This window comes from Micrasema longulum, unplaced genomic scaffold (genome assembly GCF_059751315.1).
Source record: "Micrasema longulum isolate JH-2025_06_02 unplaced genomic scaffold, ASM5975131v1 h1tg000253l, whole genome shotgun sequence".
Taxonomy (NCBI): domain Eukaryota; kingdom Metazoa; phylum Arthropoda; class Insecta; order Trichoptera; family Brachycentridae; genus Micrasema; species Micrasema longulum.
Window position 1 is genome coordinate 589,648 of NW_028277458.1, and position 21,978 is coordinate 611,625.

At 35.0% G+C, this 21,978-nt stretch overlaps 2 protein-coding genes across 2 annotated transcripts; one reads left to right on the top strand and one right to left on the bottom strand.

The window, feature by feature from the left end:
* The first annotated feature begins 1,293 nt into the window (after positions 1-1,293).
* On the top strand, positions 1,294-10,721 carry Cchl (Cytochrome c heme lyase). The gene is made up of 4 exons (XM_088223890.1): positions 1,294-1,786; positions 5,313-5,549; positions 7,421-7,545; positions 9,311-10,721. The coding sequence occupies exons 1-4, from the start codon at positions 1,610-1,612 to the stop codon at positions 9,537-9,539; spliced, it is 768 nt and encodes a 255-aa protein (XP_088080016.1). The 5' UTR covers positions 1,294-1,609; the 3' UTR covers positions 9,540-10,721.
* A 723-nt stretch (positions 10,722-11,444) lies between these two features.
* Positions 11,445-20,597, bottom strand: LOC148283205 (endocuticle structural glycoprotein SgAbd-2-like). The gene is made up of 4 exons (XM_088223891.1): positions 20,308-20,597; positions 19,317-19,459; positions 19,143-19,218; positions 11,445-11,963 (listed from the first exon to the last, which is right to left on the bottom strand). Exons 1-4 carry the CDS (start codon positions 20,329-20,331, stop codon positions 11,775-11,777), a joined length of 432 nt encoding a protein of 143 aa, XP_088080017.1. The 5' UTR covers positions 20,332-20,597; the 3' UTR covers positions 11,445-11,774.
* Positions 20,598-21,978: the final 1,381 nt, after the last annotated feature.

Below are 21,978 nucleotides of genomic sequence, written 5' to 3' on the forward strand. Positions count from 1 at the left end.
TTGTGGAGCGGATATAAAAAATGTAGTATCTCACAGCGATTCACAGATTGTGCGCCTTTTTATATTGATTAATTCATAAAATTTATTGTGCATCTTGTAGTTATTATTTGCGTTTATTTTTATTCGTACAAGTTGTTTGTGAATTTTTTACCTATTTTTGTAAATAATAAATATTTTTTAAACTAGAGACATCCTGAGGGGTAGGGACGACGTGTTGGCCTCTGTCTATATATCCCCTTCTCCTTCATTTTTTTTCTTTTCTCGGCAAAGCACCCAAATTTGAGTGATACGTGCTTTAATTTGTTAATGTTTTTGTTGCAAGATTCCAAAATTGTTACAAATTAACGAAAAATTTGACAACATTTAACAAGCGGATCATATGTAAATAACTTATAGAACAGGGCTGAACAATAAAATAATAATAAGTAATTTATTTAATTTTAATTCACATAATTTTAATTTTATTAATTATTTAGTTTCTCAGAATATATACTTCGCGTCTGTCAATGTTTCCGCGTGCAAAATGAAATTTTAGAGAAATTAACAGATTGATTTTTTTTACCTTACATTTGTGTTATGCTTATTTTTTCCCCCATCAAGCAACATTACGCGGAGACGTCACGAATGCGCGCGGCGAAAGTGTGTCTAAGTGGGGAAATTATTGGACACAGTCCGATGTATTCAAATATGATATTACATATCTTCTGGACTATTCATAATTCCCCTTATTAACCCTTATCGTACCATACATAATATTTTTGTATTAGTTTAAATAAATTAGAACATCAGATTAACAATAAAACAAAAAATTAGCACTTTAAATATTTATTTAAAATCAAAATAATAATTGTAAATAGGTGTGACTAAAAATTGACATAAAAATAAAAGTAAAACTAAGGAGTAAAAATAATTAGTGAAAATAATGGCATTCACTTTCTTCCAATTTTTTTTCAATTCTCGTTGAGTACTATGTTACTTCCATCCAAATGCAATTTTCAAAATGTAAATATGTGAGTCTGTTATTATATTTACTCTTAACAACTTTCATAGTGGAAAACGTTGACAGCAACCCTTTAAGCAATTCTTTAAAATTTAGCACATTTTAAATTTATTTTCGGAGTTCAATAATAAAATTTAATATCCTACGCGAGCCACCGAAAAAGCCTCGGCGAGCTACCGTGTGGCGATCACTGCTCTAAGGGATGGAGAAGATTTATGGTTGCACCTGATTGCACCCCTGGTTTTGACAAAACCTTACCATAGACAGTAAACAGGTCCCAACTTTATAATTTTATACATTATGATTTTTGAACCTACCGCTACCGCAACGTTTTGTGGTTGGATAATGGTTTCACATAGAAAATGTAGTAAGATTTTCTTCTAAATCTGTGTTCTTCGAGACTGACGTCTCTTGGTTAATAACGTCTCATATTTATTTTTCAAAATTGAATAGTTCTTTAAAATAACATACATTTACTATAATAATCATATTAACATAAATGTATTTATTATATGTGTCTCATCCGATACTACAACGCTAGATATATGTGTTGCAATCGAATTTATTAATACAAATATTATATAATACATAACCTAGAACTGTTAAAACATGGGTAACAATGTTTCGGCCGCGGAATTGGCCACTGCGAATATACCATCACACAACGACAATTCCATGAAGTCGCCTCCGCCAGAGTGTCCTATGCACAAAGAACAGAAGACCCCTCCTCGCCCTTCCGAATGTCCCGTCAAACATGACCAGGATGATATAAACCCCTATAATATGGTAAGACCATTTTTAAAATGATATTAAAACAAACCAATTTTGCTACCGCTGTTTTCCTGCAGATGGCTTGAGCGGTTAGTAGTGGTCGAAATAAATAGATCATACACGTCATGCAATAAACTTTGGCATCTGTCAACATAACCTCTTAAAAACATTAGTCGATTTGTGTGTCGAAAGTTATTCTCGATTGAAAATGTTGGTTTACGAGCTAAAGTTTTAATTTGCTGCTTCATCATGAACAAATCTGAGGCTCAGCTATTAGTGGAATAATGTGCCGTGAGTGATTTCAACATTTCAAGAACGGTGATTTCCACGTCGAAAACCGCCATAGCGGTGGAAGAGAGAAGATTTTCGAAGGTGCAGAATTGGAAGCATTACCTGATGAAGACTCATGTCAAAGTCAGGAAGAATTTGCACTATAATTGGGACTCAACAAGCAATTTCAAAATGCTTTAAAACCAAGGGAAATATTCAGAAGCAAGGAAATTGGGTGCCATACTTGTTGAAACCGAGAGATGTTGAACGGCCTTTGTTCACTTGTTTCGTTCAATGGCACATGGCCTGGTTGACCAGCACTGCACTTCCGGTCTTATGAGGAAGTAAAATATTGGATCGATTTGTGGATCACTTCAAAAGATGACCAGTTTTTTCAATGTAGGATTCGTATGCTGCTTAAAAGATGGGAGACAGTAGTGGCCAGCGATGTACAATACTTTGAATCATAAATGTATAACCAGTTTCTTAAAATAAGGCTTTGAATTTCTCTAAAAAGCGGCGGAAGCTATGTTGTACACTTAATACTTTGCATGCTGTCACTAGTTCTTCTAAATCAACCAATGATAAGAGAGTTGTGATAGATATCCGGTTTACGGTAAGTCAACTGACTAATCTGCAGAACTCATCAAGAAGAAGGGGTAGAGCCACACGCTAAGTAATTTCAAAAATACAAAACTCCGAGCGCTGATAATAAGTTACATAAAATTTGAAAACAATGTTTTTTGGCTTAGTTTAACCTTTACCGTACTGAAACTCCAAAAATTACGCCGGTTCCGAAGGGGTCTGAAATTACCCCAATGTACCTATTTATATTTATATAGAACAAAATATTACGCATTTCATCTCGTCTCATGGTCCCATCTGGTCTGCACAGGGCAGTGCATCTCGCCGAATGAACCTTCTAAAAAAAAAAGAAATAGTTATGCAACAGTACGTGGCAGTCAAGGTTTCTCAAACATGGGTGCAAATATATATGAAATTATTTTTTTTTGTTTTACTTTTATGTTTTAATGTTAGCACGAAATGAATTATTAATGTTTTTTTTAAATACCTATTAATATAAACAGCTCCCCAAGGAGTTGAATCCAGTCCTTGTCTACAAAAATTTGGACAAACTCAAAATATTGTTTACCTAACATTATGATTTATATTTTCTCAATCTGCACCCAGTTGTGCATAGGGCATTGTTTTGGCACGAATTGCAGCGTGTATGTATATTTTTGTCATTATTATTATTATTATTATGGATAACTTATATAGCGCCATTTTCGTAACAAAATACCTCAAGGGCGCTTTACATAGTGATTCTTTTAAATTTGTAATTTAATTAAAATAATTTATTTTGTTGTCATGTGGAAGGTAAGGTGATCAGTTTTACGATTTAGGTGCCAGTTCAATATTTTCCAAACCCTCTATTTTACCGGAATAACTCCATATCTTACGCTTTTAAATATTTAATTTTTTTAGGTAAAATATTACAGATTTCACATTTTACATCATATTTCGGTAAAAAAACAGTATTTTGTTGAAGGTCTGAAATAAAGAAATGTAAAATAAAATTTAAATTAAAAATAACTGCACACATAAATAGTGAAGCAAGGGTTTTCACATATTATTTATATTGTTATGTATTACATTACATTATATTTGTTTATAATATATCGAGGGTGGAAAGTAAAAAAAATACTATGCAACATGTACCAACGTAACAGAAGAGCTAATGAAAGTTTTTTTAAAAATAAAGAACACAATATAAATTATTATGAATTATTATTATTTTATTATTATTATTATTATTATTCAATGAACATAAATAAATAAAATCGCTATAATTGGTTTTATACATTGTTTTTCGTATCTTGAAATAAAAAAAGGCAAAAAATAAATTATTATCCTGTCATTTTATTACAACAAATTAAAAAAACTGTAACAAGTGGTTTTATGAGTATAATAATAATAGGTACATTTTTTATATTCGTTTTAGAAACACTACCATAATATCAATGCAGGTCGCTGATAATGTGCAAGTGGCAAATGACGAATGACTGAAAGCTGAGACAGATGTCCGGTCAGAGTTAGCCAAACAGATAATACATTCGGTGCAATATGTCTGTCTTGCTCTGTCGCTACTTTGCTAATAGCTACACTGCAAATGTTAGAGTGAAACGAAAATCAGTGCAAATGTCGCGAAAAACTTACTTTTGTAACAAATTTATTTGGTATCCGGAACACTCCTCGAAATGTACGTACTTGTACATGGTCTATTTCATAACGTGTCGTGTAGTAGCTTTTACATTTCCAGGAGTTTACCGGTTGTATTATTTTATTCAATTAAGTTATTAAAAATTGAAATTACCAAAAAAATCAAAAGTATTTTTCTAAAGATAACAGAAAATATGAAATAATTCGCTCCACTAATACTCAAGTTGTTGAATTAAATGTGATTTCTGGGGGATTCGAGTCCCGCGCTTCGATCCGGCCAGGTTAAGAGGATACGCGGTGGAAATGCAGTTTGATGAATAGGTATTTGAAGATAGATTTTACGTCACTCTCTCGCAGATGCCCCCTCGATACTGTGCGAAAAAGACAACTGCACGTCGGTATCTTCTGTGTCGGTAATATTTATCGTATTTGTATACTGTACGGTAGATAAAACTGTGCACTTTTAAGTGTCTTTTGGATGGTCCTAGCTCCCATATGAAATAATTGGATTGCCAATAGTAAATATCTATAGTATGTAAAAAAGTCATTGATCCAAAGATAAAATACGAGAATATGTTTTTTCGAAGAAACGTCAGACCGTGTTTCCTCCTAAGATCTAAATTTATTGCAACAGAGAGAAAACATTCGTGAAGTAAAATATCTGAAACCTTTATTGATGTGGGTGAGATTTATTTGGCTGAATTATTTTACCTACTAGGCAATGCCAGCCGACGATAGTCTTAATATGATGGTCTTAAGCCTTGTAAATGCCTAGACTTTTATATTCCCCTCTCAAAAATGTTTTCTTTCGCAATGAATTCACACTACCCAACCCGTCACAACTACACACGCTGATGCTCAACATCCTAGCCCTAAGAACTCGGGAAAGACTAATTCAAGGACCAAACTAAACGGAGAGGGGTGGGAGAGATCTAAGTGGCTTTAGGCTGCACCGATGAAGCAGAATAAATAGCGACAACTATTCCAAAATACGCTTTCACGTTTATCGGTTGTAATAGTTTAATAAATAAAAAAATATTTTCTTCAGATGCCACCGGCAAACCAGCAACCTGCTCCGGACCAGCCCTTCCCGCTGCCCGTCGAGCGCCAGGTGTCGACCATCCCTCGAGCCATGCCCGATGGCAGCTCCGAGTTCTGGGTGTACCCGAGTCAGCAAATGTTCTGGAATGCCATGCTGCGCAAGGGCTGGAGGTGGAAGGAGGAGACCATTCAGCAGAAGGATATGGATGACATCATCAAGATACACAATGCAAATAATGAACAGGTTTGAAACTTCAATTCTGTAATTAAAAATAGTGCAGTTTTGCCACTACACCGGAACCTCTTTTCACACATTTTTCTCTTAAATACGGTAAAAAAATCATTTAATAAAAATATTTTTGAACATGAATTTAACAAGGTGTAATAGTTATATAATTATACTTGAATTCTCTATATCGCTATTTTACTTACCAGGCACGGAAAGGTTGCAAAGGTTGACGGTGAATAATCTCTGATTTATTTGAAGTTTTTTTTCTTGTCGTGTTATATTTTTTATTAAAATTCTTCATGTCGTGCCTTATCAAGGATCCCCAACGTTGGAAATAATTTAAAAAAAACTTTTCTGTCTTGTGCTGCCCGCAACAACTCCTTCGCACTCCTCATTTCGGTCCAGTTTCTTATGTTGCACAGCAGAGACGTTCGCCTTCTGCCAGGTCCACGTTGATAATCAATCTTGCCCATCAGGATGATTTTACACTTGTCCCAGATAGGAAATCTTATGGACCTTTATATATTTTAATAATTCTCTGTAATGAAGTTAAGGTATAATAAATATATTGTTTTATTAAAATCCCAAAATTATTTTTACACTAGGAAACTTATTAACCATTGTCCCTTTTTTACATGGTACTGCGTAGAGTGTATTGCCCTTGTAAAAAGAGGTTCCTGTGTATAATGAGTAATTTGTGTTTTACAAAATCGGATTTGAAAAATGTTTTCTGGACACGATATCAATCCTAATAATAGTAAAGCCTCTCTAATATGTGTAAATATTTCATATCAACTATGTCGGTACTCGAACCCAAGACCTCTTGCATGGCAGTCAAACGTGCTGACCGCTACACCACAAGGCGGGTAGAAAAATGTTTTAAAAAAATGTTTCTTTTACACTAGAATATTTTTATATTACCTGGGCTCCGATTACAATGGGAAGTTAAAATTTATCTTCAATTTTATCTGCAAAGTAAAATTAAGTTTTCTGTATGAAAAGCAGAATATGCCAACATTTTTTTCTTTTAAGCATGTTCAATTATAGGTTACCGATGAAGATACATTAAATGTTCATGCAAATATACTCATTTTCATACACAAGTATCGTTTTCTCTTTATAGACAGTCAAAGATAAAGTTAACTTGCCATTGTAATCGGGGTCCTGGACTGGCACCTGGGTACGTGTTCTGATGGGAAGTTAAAATTTATCTTCAATTTTATCTAAGTAAAATTAAGTTTTCTGTATGAAAAATAGAATATGTATACAATTTTTTTTTTCTAAACATGTTCAATTACCGGTTACCGACGAAGATACTTTGAATTTTCATACAAATATACACACTTTCGTAAATAAATATCAATATTAGTTTTTACAATCTTAGAATATACCGATGAAGATAGCCATTCATAATCGCGGCCCTGAAGCATAAGTAACCGATTGTCTTACCTTAGTGTAACAAAAATGATAAAGATGTGGTGCGCTTGCAGTACAAATCCAGTGCCCTATCCACCATTTGGTGCGCAAAGGTGTTAATGAAAATGGATAAGGAAATTTATTTTGACATAGGTATACATGTTGTGATTTTTTTTGTATGTATCACATTCATATAGTTTTCTGCTGATTAGTTTGCTCGATAGTTACACACATAGACTACTGACTTGCTCATCTTATTTTAATATATTCCATGTCTTATTCAACTGTAACTATTTTCAGATTATCATGTTCGAAGTTTGTTATTAAAAATTTTCAGTGAAAGTTCATTGTAATTTATTATAGAAATAAAAGATATGTGATAATTAAACTCTTATATTTTATTCCCACTATAGATTATCAAGTGTTGATATGAGTAAGGTGATAGAAATGTGACTGGTGTGTTGTTTCAGGCGTGGCGTGAAGTATTGAAGTGGGAAGCTCTGCACGCACGGGAGTGTGGTAATCCTCGTCTGAAAAGTTTTGGTGGAAAGGCCACCAAGTTCAGCCCCAGAGCCAGGATACGCCAGCTCATGGGGTAAGGAGACAAATAACAACCTTCAGTACTTAAGACGAAAGGCGGTCTGACTTTTTTTCATATTTTCTCCTAGATTATGGTATATCGGTGTTTTTTTTTTTGTACATTGGATATTTATCATTGTCGTGTCTCCATTGTTTTGCTTTTTTGATAAATTGTTTCTTATGGGAGCTTGGACTAACCAAAACCCCATAAAAGCGCTCAGTTTTATCTGCCCTCTTCGGACGTACGGTATACAAATTTGATAAATAATTTTGAAAAACTGAAAAGATATCGACACAGAAAATTTAATTCTGATACTTCAAAAAAACAATCAAATCGGTTTGGTTTTGTGGTGCTGAAAACGGGACAGGGAAATGTCGATTTTGTTGATTAGCTAGGCCAAATTAGTCTGATCCGCAGTTGTCTTTTTGACGGAAACACAACACAGTAAAACCGCGATATAACGAATATATATAACGAAACGCTATATAGCGAAAAATAAAAATTTATTCCCTAAAACCAATTTTTCATACTAAAATGCATTTATGTAACGAAATCCCGTTAATATGTATAGCAAAATCATTTTTGTCCCTTACGGAAAAATGCCAATACAATTAGGTAAATTTATAAAAAAATGTTTAAAGATGAAAATATTATTTCGCACTTTTAAAGCCGCGGCGGTTTGTCGGCACCCAGAACCGTCAAAGTGCGTATCCAGTGTGTGCGTGTGTATGTATGTAAGCGCGTGTATGAAGGCAAACCTCCGAATACTGCCGAGTACGTCAGTCTGTCTGTTTTGTTTTTTTGAAGCCGCGCAACATTTTTTTTTCGACGGCATGTAATAATTATCCAAACATTATTACATACCTAGTATGATTTTATTTTTTTTCGTTATATGTGGGAATTTATTACGAATTTTTATTTTTAGGTCCCTTGGATTTCGTTATATCGCGTTTCTACTGTATTAAAATACCTTTTTATCAAAATTCCAAGACATTATTTATCTTCTTAAACCATCTTATCAATGTGTTAAATATCAAAGATATGGGAGATGCTGAGTGTAAAATATAAATAGTTGACCTACGTTTGTAACTATTGCGCTTTTTTTACTAGAAAATATTATGTATTCTTTTAACTGGCAGTTTTAAAGTTAAGTCTGTATTATGACAGAGCAATGCATCAAACTTTTTAATCAGTATATGAAATAAATGCTCCGTCTTCAGACGAATGTAGAAGAGAGCTCTGCATGTGAAATAAAACCAAAACACCGGTCAATTGTTTTCAACTCTTTAGCTGCTCTCAGGTAAAAATCCCAAACAAGGAAATCGAGTGGAGATAAGCCCGCCTCGTGTAGTGGTTGGCGCATTCACTTACCATTCTTGAAGTCCCAGGTTCGATTTCTGGCAGGATGGGCGTGTATTATTCATTTTAAAACCGTAATATTTCATTATTCCCAGACTGGCACCTGAAGCGTAGGACGTAGGTAGGTGGGTGCTATTGTAATTGGGCATTCTAAACCTAATGGTCAAAAATAAATTAATGTTATCCTTTCATTTTAAGAAAAAACATATAAAAAAATAGTATTTTATGGTTAAATTCTTTCATTTGCTTATTTTTAATCATTAATTCGATTTAAAGTTTCCAATTACTATAGCTTGTCTAATTGCCATAGCACCTACCCTATTTGGTTTATAAGTGCAGTTCCTTATGAAAGGGGAATGATGATGAAATCAAATAAAATACCTACAAGTAAAATTTATTTTAAAAAATGATTTGTTTCTAGATATGAGCTTCCATTTGACCGCCACGACTGGATCGTGGACCGCTGTGGAAAGGATGTGAGATACGTCATCGACTACTACGATGGAGGAGTCGTAGACAAGAGCAATCACCAGTTCGCTCTGCTCGATGTGAGACCTGCGATGGATTCATTTGATAATTGTTGGGATAGAATGAAGGTTATGTACATGCGTTATAAGTATGAATATTTTAATAAAGAGGAAACATCGTAATGTCTTCATTTCCTTAAGAAATATAAATACAATGGAAAAATACATTTTGTTTATCAAAATATAGGTTCATGTGGTTTATCCCGTAGACAAGATCTCTCTGTATATTTCTGCAGCGGTTCAAAAACAATTCTGGTCAATCAGCTAGCTGACCGATTGATACTCTCTGGAAGTTGTTACCGATTCCTTCTTTTCTCTAGAAAACCAGTTTTTAGATTTTCGTGAAGAAACATTCTTCAAACCTATTTATTGTCAAATTTTTGATTTTGAAATATTTTCCTATGGCCGTGGAATTTTTTTTAAATTCCATGGTGACAGAAATTTGACCGAAACTCTCCATTTTTTTGTGTTGATGTTTCTGTACACTTGATTCATGATTTGTGGTTTTAAAAGTGTAAGTACTATAAATATGACGAAAGAAATGGTTCAATAAGAATACTGATTCTAAGAAATAGTGTCAGGTAAACGTAGAATCAGGATTCATAGGTGCGTAGGTCTTCACGGTCACCGTTATCAATGTGTATCTTTTTTGGGTTTTGGGTGATCCTGTGTAAGTTGGATTCGTTCCGACTTTTCGGCTACCATTGCTGGGACCGTAATCTAATGGGAAGTTAAGTTTTGCTTCAAAGTAAAATTAAGTGTTCTGTGTGAGAAATGTTCAATTACAGGTTGGTTATCGACAAAGGTACTTTGAAATTTCATACAAATCTACACATGTTCATACATAAATATCAATGTTAGTTTATACAGTCTCGATATGTACCGATGAAGAAAGCGTTCATAATCGCGGCGTCGGAGGTTCTTTTTCGGTTTCCCCCGAAGATGGCTCTGCTATGGTAGCCGAAACATCACGAAGAATCCAACTCACCCAAAAAAGATACATATTGATGGAATCGGGAGTTGCGCATGAGTGCGAACCTCTATTTGTCCACAGGTGTGTATAATATGTATTTGCAATTGAGGCAAAGCGGTACATAAATCATCAATAATAATAATAATACATACCGCTTTGGATATGTAAGTAATTTCTGACCCTCCTGTATATTTATTAGATGCGTTTCCTTCTTATTTCTAACGTGCATTAAAATTATTTATTGAAGTCTCTGTCATTATTAAGTATTATGTAAATTAAAGTGTACTGTATCAAATAAATTTAAAATTCAAAGTGTTATTTAGTATCATAAATGTGTAATTAATTTTAGTTTATAAATTATCGATACCTACGGGTATTCTTTTTAGTAATGATCCTACTCACACAAAAATAAAACATGAAAAAATAACAATTTGTTTATTTAATTCGCGTATATACTTTGTAAACTAACCATTCCCTCTTTCACACCCATCGGTGCATAGAGCGCCGCACTGGTAAACCGAATGCAGCACACCTCAATCACCTGTAAAGGTAAGGTGATCAGTCCTACGCTCCGGGTTCCAGTCCAGGAACAACGAAATATTGCAGTTTGAACAACCTTGCCAGTAATGGAAGAGGACGAGAGTTCAGTTGAGACAACCGATGCAAATACCCGAGCATTCATGTATTGTTTACAAGGGATTCGATACTCAGGGTAGGCCTTTACCCAGTTCCTCCCATTTTTCCACTCATTCACAAAATGGACAAACTTGTAATATTTCTAATAAATCTAAAACAACTTTATTTTTAACCACTTATTATTACTTACATTTATTATTAGTAAATAAATGAAAATTTAAAAAAGCTAAAATATTTGTTGGATTTGCCAACAAGCTTGCCTTGCAAACTAGCCTAATTATCTATGTCAACACATTTAACATGTTTTACCTCTCAGTATCCACAATCGGCAAGTGCATCCGGGGTATCTCACAAGCTCGAGGTCATAATCTAGGAGTAATGTTAATTACCGCATGAAATAAAAGAATCTGTCTCTGTTCATGTAAAAATATTCATTTATTTTAAAAAATAATCGCACATTATGGCATATCGGTAATACCTATACACAGTATACATACACAGTACACATACACAGTAACATATATTATATGCGTACTCGTAATATGCACATGCATTCTGTCATCATAGTAAGGTAGGTACAACAATCTCGGGATAAGGTTATGGCTTGTGACGAGAGGGACGATCTTCGGCGGAGGGCGGGGGGCGGACGATTTGAGAAATATTTATATTGGCGGATTTAAGGAGGCCAGTGCCTGCGTCAATAGTCGCGGGCGGGAGTCGGCAAGATAATAGGGAAATGTATTAGGGAATCAGTAGTTCCTTCCTTGTTGTTCGGGATGCGCGGCATTGTAGGCGAGAGAGTCCCTGATGGCCTTGGGGATGGGAGGAGGAGTCGGCAAGTGAGCCCCTTCTGCTCGAAACCCGTTCTCGTCGGCTATATAGTTCACCGTGTACTTCACTCCGTCGGGACCGGTGTAGGAGTAGGAGCCTTGCATCACCTTAAAATATTGTATAATTATAGAAACGTAATTCATACCTATGTGAGAATTATTTTACAAATTAATAGTACCGATGGCTCAGTTCCATACAGCAATAACTAGAAATGACAAGTTTTGAGAAATGGCTGACCAAAGTTTGGACTCATCCAAACTGACTTGTAAAAAAGTAACTGCTTATTATTCGTATCAACTTTAAGGGAAATATGTACACAATAGTTTCTAGTTTTAGATATAGTTTATAGAGCAATTTTCAGAAATAACGCCCTATGGAACTGGTAACTACGTACAAATATTGGGAGATAACGCTCTATGGAAATAAAAATAACAGCCGGGACGGTAACGGAATTTCCAAAAATTAGAATAACTATATAATACTACTTTTAATTTATAGTTTACTGTATTAAAAAAAAAAAAAAATTACAACAAAATACAATTTTTAATAAAGATTCTATATACAATATGGACGGGCATGACATACCGATATTTAGGGGAAGTATTTTTCAGGTATTTTTATCGACAAATCCACTCCCCTACAATGACCTACCTCACCCCCCTTTAAATGGCCGCCATTTTTATTTTTACGTTACGATTACGCTAGTGAATGTACAAAAATTTCAATAACTGAGTACGTAAACATCGCAGAACAATAAATTTGGTGTTATTCGCACGATAACATATTGTTCTAGCGCCTACTAAACAAATTTTATTGATACTAACGGTCAAACATACCTAAAAACATTCAAACACAGAAAAAAGTATGCGAACAATTTATTTTTTTGTGCATTTCCGCACATCATTCAAAAACTAGTCAGTTAAGTGGTAATTTTTTTATGCTATTTCTACAGCTTGTTATGTTATCTACAAAATGAGATCAAATTTGTTATCCAAAGTTAATTATTGTAAGTACGAATGTCGTATAACTAAACCCTTTGCGAAAGCCGCCCCCGGATCGGGACGATAATATTATGCTTTATATTCTATACTCAACCACCCCCACTTATTTAAGACGCTACTTCTTACATTTCTCACATCTTCATATTGATATTCTTACTTAGACAAATAAATTGCTATTTATGACTTTTAAATTTGTCTGCGTCACCGAGTTGAATAGTATTGTAAAATTGTCGACTCAAAAAGAAAGAGCTAAGACGTCTAGAACGCAAATACAGAAACACACTGTCAACTTCGGACCGATCAATATGGTTAGATATGCAAGCCTCTTATAGGACATTTATAAAAGAAATAAAATCTAGTTTCTGGTGTACAAAAATCACTGAACAGAAAAAGTCGCCAAAACAACTCTGGCGAAGCCTTTAATCTGTTCGTGGTGACTGTATAGCAGAGACATCTAACACAGGCGCTACTGCCACTGATTTTGCCGACTTTTTAACAAATAAAGTCGAAAAAATCCGACTAGCGTGTAGTTCAGCGAAAAAACCTGTAATTTTAGCTAATGCCCTTCGAAAATTCAGTAAATTTGAACCAACATCTATAAATGAGGTTAAAAGGATTGTTGCGGCATTACCCAACAAACAATGTATATTAGATCCGATGCCAACATGGCTTTTGAAAAAATGCATTAACTTTAACAGATTACAATCTGTATTGAATGCCGCAGCGAGACTTATTTTCGGAATCTCTAAGTTCAGTCATATCACTCCACTACTTCGGGAACTACACTGGCTACATTTTCCACAGAGGGTCGAGTACAAACTCTGTTGGCTTATGTATAAGTCACTGCACAACTCTGCTCCGGAATATCTAAGGGAACTATGCATTCCAGATGAACTAGCTGACAGGCGTCTAACGCTTAGATCAGCTACGTCTACGGCGAGAGGAAAAGTTATTTTACCTCTACGCAAACAGCGCACTAAATTTAGTGAACACGCATTTGCGGTCGCAGGCCCTATGGCATGGAATGCTCTCCCAGCAGAGGTGCGAGGCTGTGAAAGTGAAGTGATGTTTCGGAAAAAACTTAAAACCCACTTGTTCTCTAAATCATTTGAATAAATCCGTAGCATGTGACAACAAAATAAATTATTTTAATTAAATTACAAATTTAAAAGAATCACTATGTAAAGCGCCCTTGAGGTATTTTGTTACGAAAATGGCGCTATATAAGTTATTCATAATAATAATAATATTGTATCAAACATCCATATTATAATAAATTTTATTTTGTGTTTACTATAAAGATTGCTCTTAGATTTTTTCAAAAAATGAACTCTTATAAACGAATGTATTGTATTACTATAATTGAGCTATCCGAAATGATATTCCTCAATTTGCGCTTTGTCATTTCGATGCTTTACCTTTTCAAATTTATCATAATTATTTTTCTGATGAATATTTTAGTTATTTATTATTATTTTTCCTTTATTTCTGTCTTAAAATTTCATCAGCTATATTTTTCTCTTCATCATGCCTATGCTAGTCTACTACCAAAATGTTAGAGGTCTTCGTTCCAAGACTAAGACGTTTTTAGATAATGTAATCTGTAATGATTATGATATCATTGCGATTACTGAAAGTTGGCTAACTGATAAAACTATCAGTTAGCCAGTTATAAAAACTTATAGCTTCGAATTGTCCGATGATAGAAATGATGTTTTCCGATCTGATAGAAATCCGATAACTACAGGTTTTTTCCGAGGAGGGGGAGTGATTTTAGCAACAAAAACGTAAGCTTAATGCATCAATTATGCGTGGATGTGAGTCAGAGGCTGAAAGTATCTCGATATCAATTCGTCAAAAATCTAATAAATTTTTACATGGGTGTTGTGCATATATTCCAAAAGGGAATAATTTCCAGCATCTTTTCAATAGCTCCACAACAAGTATCAACCGAAATATTTTAAACAAACCAATTGATGACTTTTTAATTTTAGGTGATTTTAATTTATCTGATATATCGTGGTCATTCCAAAATAACAACTGTTTTCTCACACCAACAAGTTATAGTCATCCAGCCAGCTTTGATTTTATCAATTAATTAAATTTCTGTAATTTAAATCAATTTAACAGTATTGCTAACCATAATAACAGAATTTTAGATCTTGTGCTAAGTACCAATGATATCATCAATGTATTTCCATCGGATTTTCTCTTGGTCCATGAAGTTGTTCATCACAGGTGAATTATTATTGAATCTGCTTTCGAAGTCAAACAATGCATTCACCATCAACCCATTATGAAACCCAATTTTTCACGTGTAAATTATGATCTTATCCAAAATAAGCTAGACGAAATAAACTGGGAGGAGTTATTCAGATTTAAAGATATCGATTCATCGCTAATAATATTATACAATATATTAAATGGACTCATTGATTCAATAATTCCTAAAAAACGAGTATCTCTCTCCACCAAGTATCCCCCATGGTATACATTTAGTCTGGTCAAAATTTCCAAAGAAGAAAATAAATGTTTCGACAAGTTTAAAAAGTACAGTAATCTTATTAATTATTTGAATTTTTCCCTTTTAAGATCTAGACAAAAAATTCAACCTAAAGCTGCTTTCAAAACTTACATCGAGCACACAGAAACCAGTATCGGTAATTCCCTTAAACTTTTTTGGTCTTATATAAAATCTAAACAAAAATCTTCTTCTAATCTTTCAATAGTAATTTATAACGAAACTGTTGCCGACTCCGGGCAAGATATTTGCGAGCTTTTTGCTTCCTTTTTCAAATCTGTTTATGAAAAGCCATCAGATGTATCAAATAACAGAACGGATATATTAAGTGATTCGCCAACTAACATTAGCAGCATTAAAATTAATTCTGATTTAGTATAAAAGTACTTAAAGAATCTCGATTCCACAAAAGGAGCTGTACCTGATCTTATACCACCCATATTTATAATTAGCTGCGCTGAAAAACTGGGAAGTCCGCTCGCGTTGCTCTCCAATAAGTCATTAAATTATGATGTTGTCCCTAATCTTTGGAAAACTGCTTTTATTTTAGAGGTCAAAAATTATGGACCAATTTCTAAATTATCAATTTTTTCTAAACTATTTGAGAAGATAATTTATGATCAACTATCTGAAGCACTTAAATCTTCTTTTAGTACTTCACAACATGATTTTATACCTGGAAGATCTACCGCAACAAATTTAGTTCATTATACTAATTATCTTTTAAAAAATATGGACAACCGATTCCAAGTTGACTCAATCTACACGGACTTAGTAAAGCCTTCGATAAAGTTGATCATAAAACTTCATTATTAAAAATTAATAACTAATTGGCATCAGTGGTGATTTGTATCGATGGATATGTTCTTACATTGACAACAGATTATAAACTGTAGTAATTTCAGGATATAAATCCAACTGTTTTTCTATAACATCTGGCCTACCACAAGGATCAATTCTAGGACCCCTTCTATTTAATATATTTGTTAACGACATTCAGGAATGCTTTCATCATGCCAACTCTGTACTCTTTGCTGATGATAGTAAAATATTTATGAAAATAAATTCAATTGAGGACTGCAACGTTCTACATCTGATTTGAGCCACCTCTCAGATTATTGCCGCATCAACAATCTTACCCTTAACATTAATAAATGCACTTGTATATCTTTCTCGCGTAAACACAATCCTTTAAATTTTCAGTATACTTTAATGAATGAAATAGTTCAAAGGAAGAACGTTATCGGAGACTTAGGAATACTTTTAGATTTTGGAGCTTGGGCTTGTGTTCGATATTCACATTAGTGGAATTATTAATAAGGCATACAAAATGCTAGGTTTTTTAATGCAAAAATGGACGGAGGTTATTTATTGTATGTAAAAAAAGCTGTTTTTTTACTGTTTACAAACAACATTCGTTTTCTAATGGGTCCCAGTCAGATTATTTAATTATTATTATTAACCTTATAATTTCTACCTATTTATGTCTTTTTACTGGATTTTTGTTTATACTAAAATAATATCAACTAACATTCGATACATTTTTGAAAATCCCATTCCTGACTAAAATGCATCCCCGAGCAGAGTTTGACATTTGCTAAAAGAATTCTTTATTTGAAAATATTGAATTATTTCATGTTTTGGAATTCAAACATAAACGAGTACTTGGGTACCTACTTAAATTTAATATTTGAAAATAATATATTATTTTTATATTTGGAATTCAATCATAAACAAGTACCTATGTTCCTACTTACCAATGAAAAGTTACAACCTTAGAGTGTTACAACCTCTTTTTTACGTTTATCAAAACAGTTTTTACTAAAGACTTTTTAGTAAAGTTTTGTAAGTATACTTAATTATGTTCAATCTTAAGAGGAAACGCGGTCCGACGTTTCTTCATACAAACGTATTCATGTATTTTATCTCTGAATTATGGCACTAGAGAAATGCTTTTTTTACAATAACAACAACAATAACAAACTATCACGCCGTTTCCCCGTAAGGGTAGGCAAAGATAATAGAACGCCACATCACTCTATTTTTTGCATTCAGATCTCGCTTCCTCTGCATTCATAGATTTTCTAATGCACACGCACCGATTATTCCGACTTTTGCCATATCCATCTTTAAGTATTTGTTGGATTTGGTCATGCCATGTCTTTCTCGGTCCTCTATTTCTGCATCCATAAACATTCGCATTTTAGCCGTTATTTCGTTGTCCATTCGCTCTACATGTCCAAACGAGCGCAGAGCTCTTTTTTACACATTATATAAAGATATTTACCATTGGCGTGTCCGTATATTGTTTCGTTTTTTAAAAAAATAGTTGACTATGGGAACTAGAACCATCCGAACCCGTAAAAAGCACAGTTTTATCTGCTGTCTTCGGGCACATGGCGCGGCGCACGGCGCACGATATACAAATATAACTATTTTTGAAAAACGCAAAACATACCGATACAGGAACAAAATCGGTTCCGTTTTGAGGTGCGGAAAACGGTACAGCGAAACGTCGATTTTGTCTATTCTATCAAAATTCTGACATGTAGTTGTCTTTTACGCGCAGTATCGGGGAGGCATCTGCAAAGCAATGTTCGAACCCCTATTTATCAAAATTCTCTGTCCTCGTAATTTATCGTAACCGAAGCACAAAAATAATAATGTATACGTACAGATATAATTTAGACTAAATACAATATTTGATATCAAACTTTTGATTGTGTTCATTTAATTTATTTAGCAAGAACTCAAATCTAGCGATAGCAAAGCATTGCAAGGTTCAGCTCGTAATTAATAAAATAATAATTTGCAATTACGTAATACAACGGAGACGGGTCGTGGTGCCGAGGGTAATGTCGCGGACTCCGAATCAGGGGGTCCGAGGTTCGAATCCCAGTCTACCACACAACACTATGGTCTACGTCTCCCGGTTTCCTATTTTCTAACCCTTTTTTTACGACTAAAAAAAATGGTTTCAAAATGGAAATATTTGGGTAGATCGCAAAAATGTCTTTTTTTAAGAAAGTAATAATTTAATGTGAAAAATATGAAATAATAATATTTTTCAATAGCTATAAAACAGTGATTTATCAAATTAAGCTAAAAATAGATTGCATTTTTTATCTAAATTACCTATCGTTGATGGTAGAATATTTGTGCACACTAAAAATAGTGTTTGCAATGGTATATTGTGAAGTAAATTATTCCAGTCAATGACGCATATATCTCATCTGCTTATAGGCAAAATTGTGAATGTTACACGATGTGTAAAGTGGCCACTTAAACCAGCCAATGACAGATCCTAGACCCTGTAAATGCCTAGACTTCTATATTACCCTCTCAAACATGTTTTCTTTCTTTGTTGCAATAAATTTCAATCTTGATAATTCCCTAAGGAGTGGAGTCCAGCCTTGTCTACAAATATTTGGACAAAAATGATGAAAGACACTGGATTAAACTAACTGGTACAAAGAGAAGTATATAAAATGTACTACGGTCGCCGTGAATTTCACTAAAAAAATACAATTGAATTAACGCATTTAAAAAAAACCCGTGAACAGAAAATCGGACTTGATAAAAAAAACTATGTGGATTTTAAGGTTTCTGTTGTGTACATTCCAAGAGTTGAATTCAAATTACAAAATTAATATAAAATATCTTAAAAAACAAAATAAAACGTAATGTTAAATGATCATCTAAGAAAATTACACTTTTAAGTATTAAACGGTTTAAAATAGTAAAATGAATTGTATTGAAATTACCTGAGCCTCTAATTGCGAACCGCGGTTCTTCAAAAAGCCATCTTCCTGGGCTCGAATACCATTTCCCGTTTCATAACTAAAACAATTATAAGAAAGGTAGAATGATAAAGTAAAGTCATCATTCATAGTGAAACAGGTGTTTCTTTAATAAGAAAATATGGTAAGTATATTTACTTGTATCGATACGAGCCGTCCACATTGGATTCGCTGTTATACTTCAGTATGGGGACATCCTTCAGGGGACTGTAGCCGGCAGGCCGCTGCGCGCTCACCGCGCACGCCGCGCACGCCACGCACGTCACCGCCAACACGACGGACTGTACAATATAACACCAAAATGTAGTGAAAGTAATATAGGTCCTAGGTTCGATTCCTGTCGGATTGGACGTAAAATATTTATTTTAATGGTGATTTTACACTTCAATATTTTATTGTTCCATAAGTGTAATACCCGTATGCAAAGACAAACCTTAAGGTGAGGAAAGTACATTCTATCGTCTTCACCTTCGGGTTATTTTCTGCATTTGAAATTAGAATGTACTTTCCTCACCTTAAGTTTTGTCTCTGCATACGGGTATAAGACTCGCATCTACATAATAACGTAATTCAATGGGTATTTGCCCCGCTTAAATACGAAGTATGCGTGATGAGTAATTATAATTTAAATTAATTATTTATGGTCAACTGGAAGATATTAAGTTATTCCTTTGACCTCTCCTTTATTAAGGAGAATTCGGGAACAAGAACCGGTCAACGTAATAATAATATATATTTCACACCCCCAAAAATACACTGTCGTACCTACGTCTGAATGTGGCTGTTTCGAGAAAAGTTATGAATGCGGTATAACCACTCGGGAAAACACTCACGTATCTCGACACTTGTTTTTTGAGCGAAATATACCACAAAGTTCAGTATTCTTTTAAATCGATTGAGGAATAGTTGACTGGTTAAGAATACTGGAGCTGTGATGCTTTGGTGTTCTCATATTTGAACGGTTGAATGAACAAGTACCACGAAAAATACTGGGCATCATAGTGTCAATAAACATTAAGTAACGAGCATAAGGAAATGTTAGAAAGTTTGTTTTTGCTCTTCCGCAAGATGTCCGATTTAGACACACGACAGAGTATTTTTGGGGGTGCGCGCGTCTCAATTCACTCACCAGTTTTGAATTGGGAATCATCATGAAAATGGAAAGAACAACTTCACAACGTAAACTAACCTACCCACCGAATTAACAGATAAAGGGTACGATAATCTGGTTCTGATGCCGAATCATAAATAAGACGAATCCTTTATAGCTTTGCCTTATATCGAAGTGAGAAGAGAAACGGAACAGCGGACTAACAATGGGTCGCGCAGTAAGGGTAACGGGCACATTGTTGCGTTGTGAAGAGAGTATTGCGGATCGCGGAGTGCGACCTCGCTCCGATAGCCGCTGTGGCCCCCGCACACTGCTACAGGCGCCACAGCACACCTCGCCCGCCGTGAACTTCAACCTTAACGTTGCCCCCTCGAGGCGGAGGCGCATCCGCCCGCGTCGTGGGCGCGTACCGAGGAGGCCCTGCACGCCGGCGCCGGCCAGTACGCTGGCGCACGTATCGGTGACGAAATCACCAAGCTGCCCACACGTTGGCGAGTCGTTCTGTACTAAAAGCTGGGCCAACGTGTGGACTCGTTGACAAGCGTGTTCAGCCAGCGCCCTTCGATCTATGTATGTTAAAAAACCTACTGCAGACGGATCGCGCGCCAGTGCATGTGCCAGCGCGCGTGCCAGCCCTGCCAGCCACAAATATCCCCCTCTGCAGGCTTGCCGATACGTACTTGCCAAGCCAGCGTGTAGAGCCGCTTTTAGGGTGACGGATCCTATTTCACTTGACAATCACATTTGTACTAATGTAGTAACACAATCAATATTATTTATTTATTTATAAACGGCTTTTACAAATTATAACAGTATCTAGAATAACATACTAAAATAATTATTGATAAATAAATACAAATATGAAAATTTAAAACACTAGATTATTCTTATGAATCCCCGTTTTTAGAATTAAGGACGTAAATGTCGTAATGAGGAAGTTCAGTGGTTTCTATAAATAATTTATGAGTTGTTAGACTATCAAGCTAAGCAAAAAAATAAAAATATGTGTCGTATTATCAGCGCTATGAAGTTTTGAAATTACTCCGCCAGTGACGTCACAAGTTCTCTACGGTGAGTTATACCGATAGGCGAATTGGCTTCCCGCAAACCGGAAATCTATCACAACACTCTGTCATTGCTTTTTTTCACCACAACAGGCTAGGATACCCAATTACAGTGGTGAATACAGGACTCCCGGGCTTGAGAAAAAACACATTTTAGTTTTTGAGTTCTCACAGGAAATCGAACCCGGAACCTTCAATGTGTGAGTTAAGTGTACTAACCACTACACCTCGTAGGCCGCCACGCGTTGCTTCGTGGCAGTGAGTATTCGTTTTTCAGGGCCTTTGTTAACGAAGAAATGACACCCGAAAACCATTTCAAATCGCGCGTTAGATCTGTGGTAAACGCACGATCACCCCAGAAGCTATAAAAAACTCTAATGGAGTGATCGAATCAGACACCGACGGCGTAGAGGAATTATGGCGTGGTCATTTCCAGAGAGTACTTAATCGTCCCTCTCCTCCTCCCCCCCCCGATATCTCAATAGAGACTGTAACAAACATTCCGCGGGCAGTCAACATATCTGACGGTTCTCCAACACTGGCTGAAATAGAAATGGCCGTGTAAAATTTGAAAAACGGAACGGCACCAGGAGTTGACGACATACATCCGGAATTTCATAAAAGC

What these genes read in the sequence shown, in the direction of transcription:
- Cchl (XM_088223890.1), top strand. Translation starts at nt 1,610, where the DNA reads ATGGGTAACAATGTTTCGGCCGCGGAATTGGCCACTGCGAATATACCA. An exon ending in ACAATGCAAATAATGAACAG is followed by an intron (nt 5,550 to 7,420) that starts GTTTGAAACTTC and finishes GTGTTGTTTCAG; the next exon opens with GCGTGGCGTGAAGTATTGAA. An exon ending in AGGATACGCCAGCTCATGGG is followed by an intron (nt 7,546 to 9,310) that starts GTAAGGAGACAA and finishes ATTTGTTTCTAG; the next exon opens with ATATGAGCTTCCATTTGACC.
- LOC148283205 (XM_088223891.1), bottom strand. Translation starts at nt 20,331, where the DNA reads ATGATGATTCCCAATTCAAAACTG. An exon ending in TGATTCCCAATTCAAAACTG is followed by an intron (nt 19,460 to 20,307) that starts GTGAGTGAATTG and finishes TATATTGTACAG; the next exon opens with TCCGTCGTGTTGGCGGTGAC. An exon ending in GTTCGCAATTAGAGGCTCAG is followed by an intron (nt 11,964 to 19,142) that starts GTAATTTCAATA and finishes CAATATTTTAAG; the next exon opens with GTGATGCAAGGCTCCTACTC.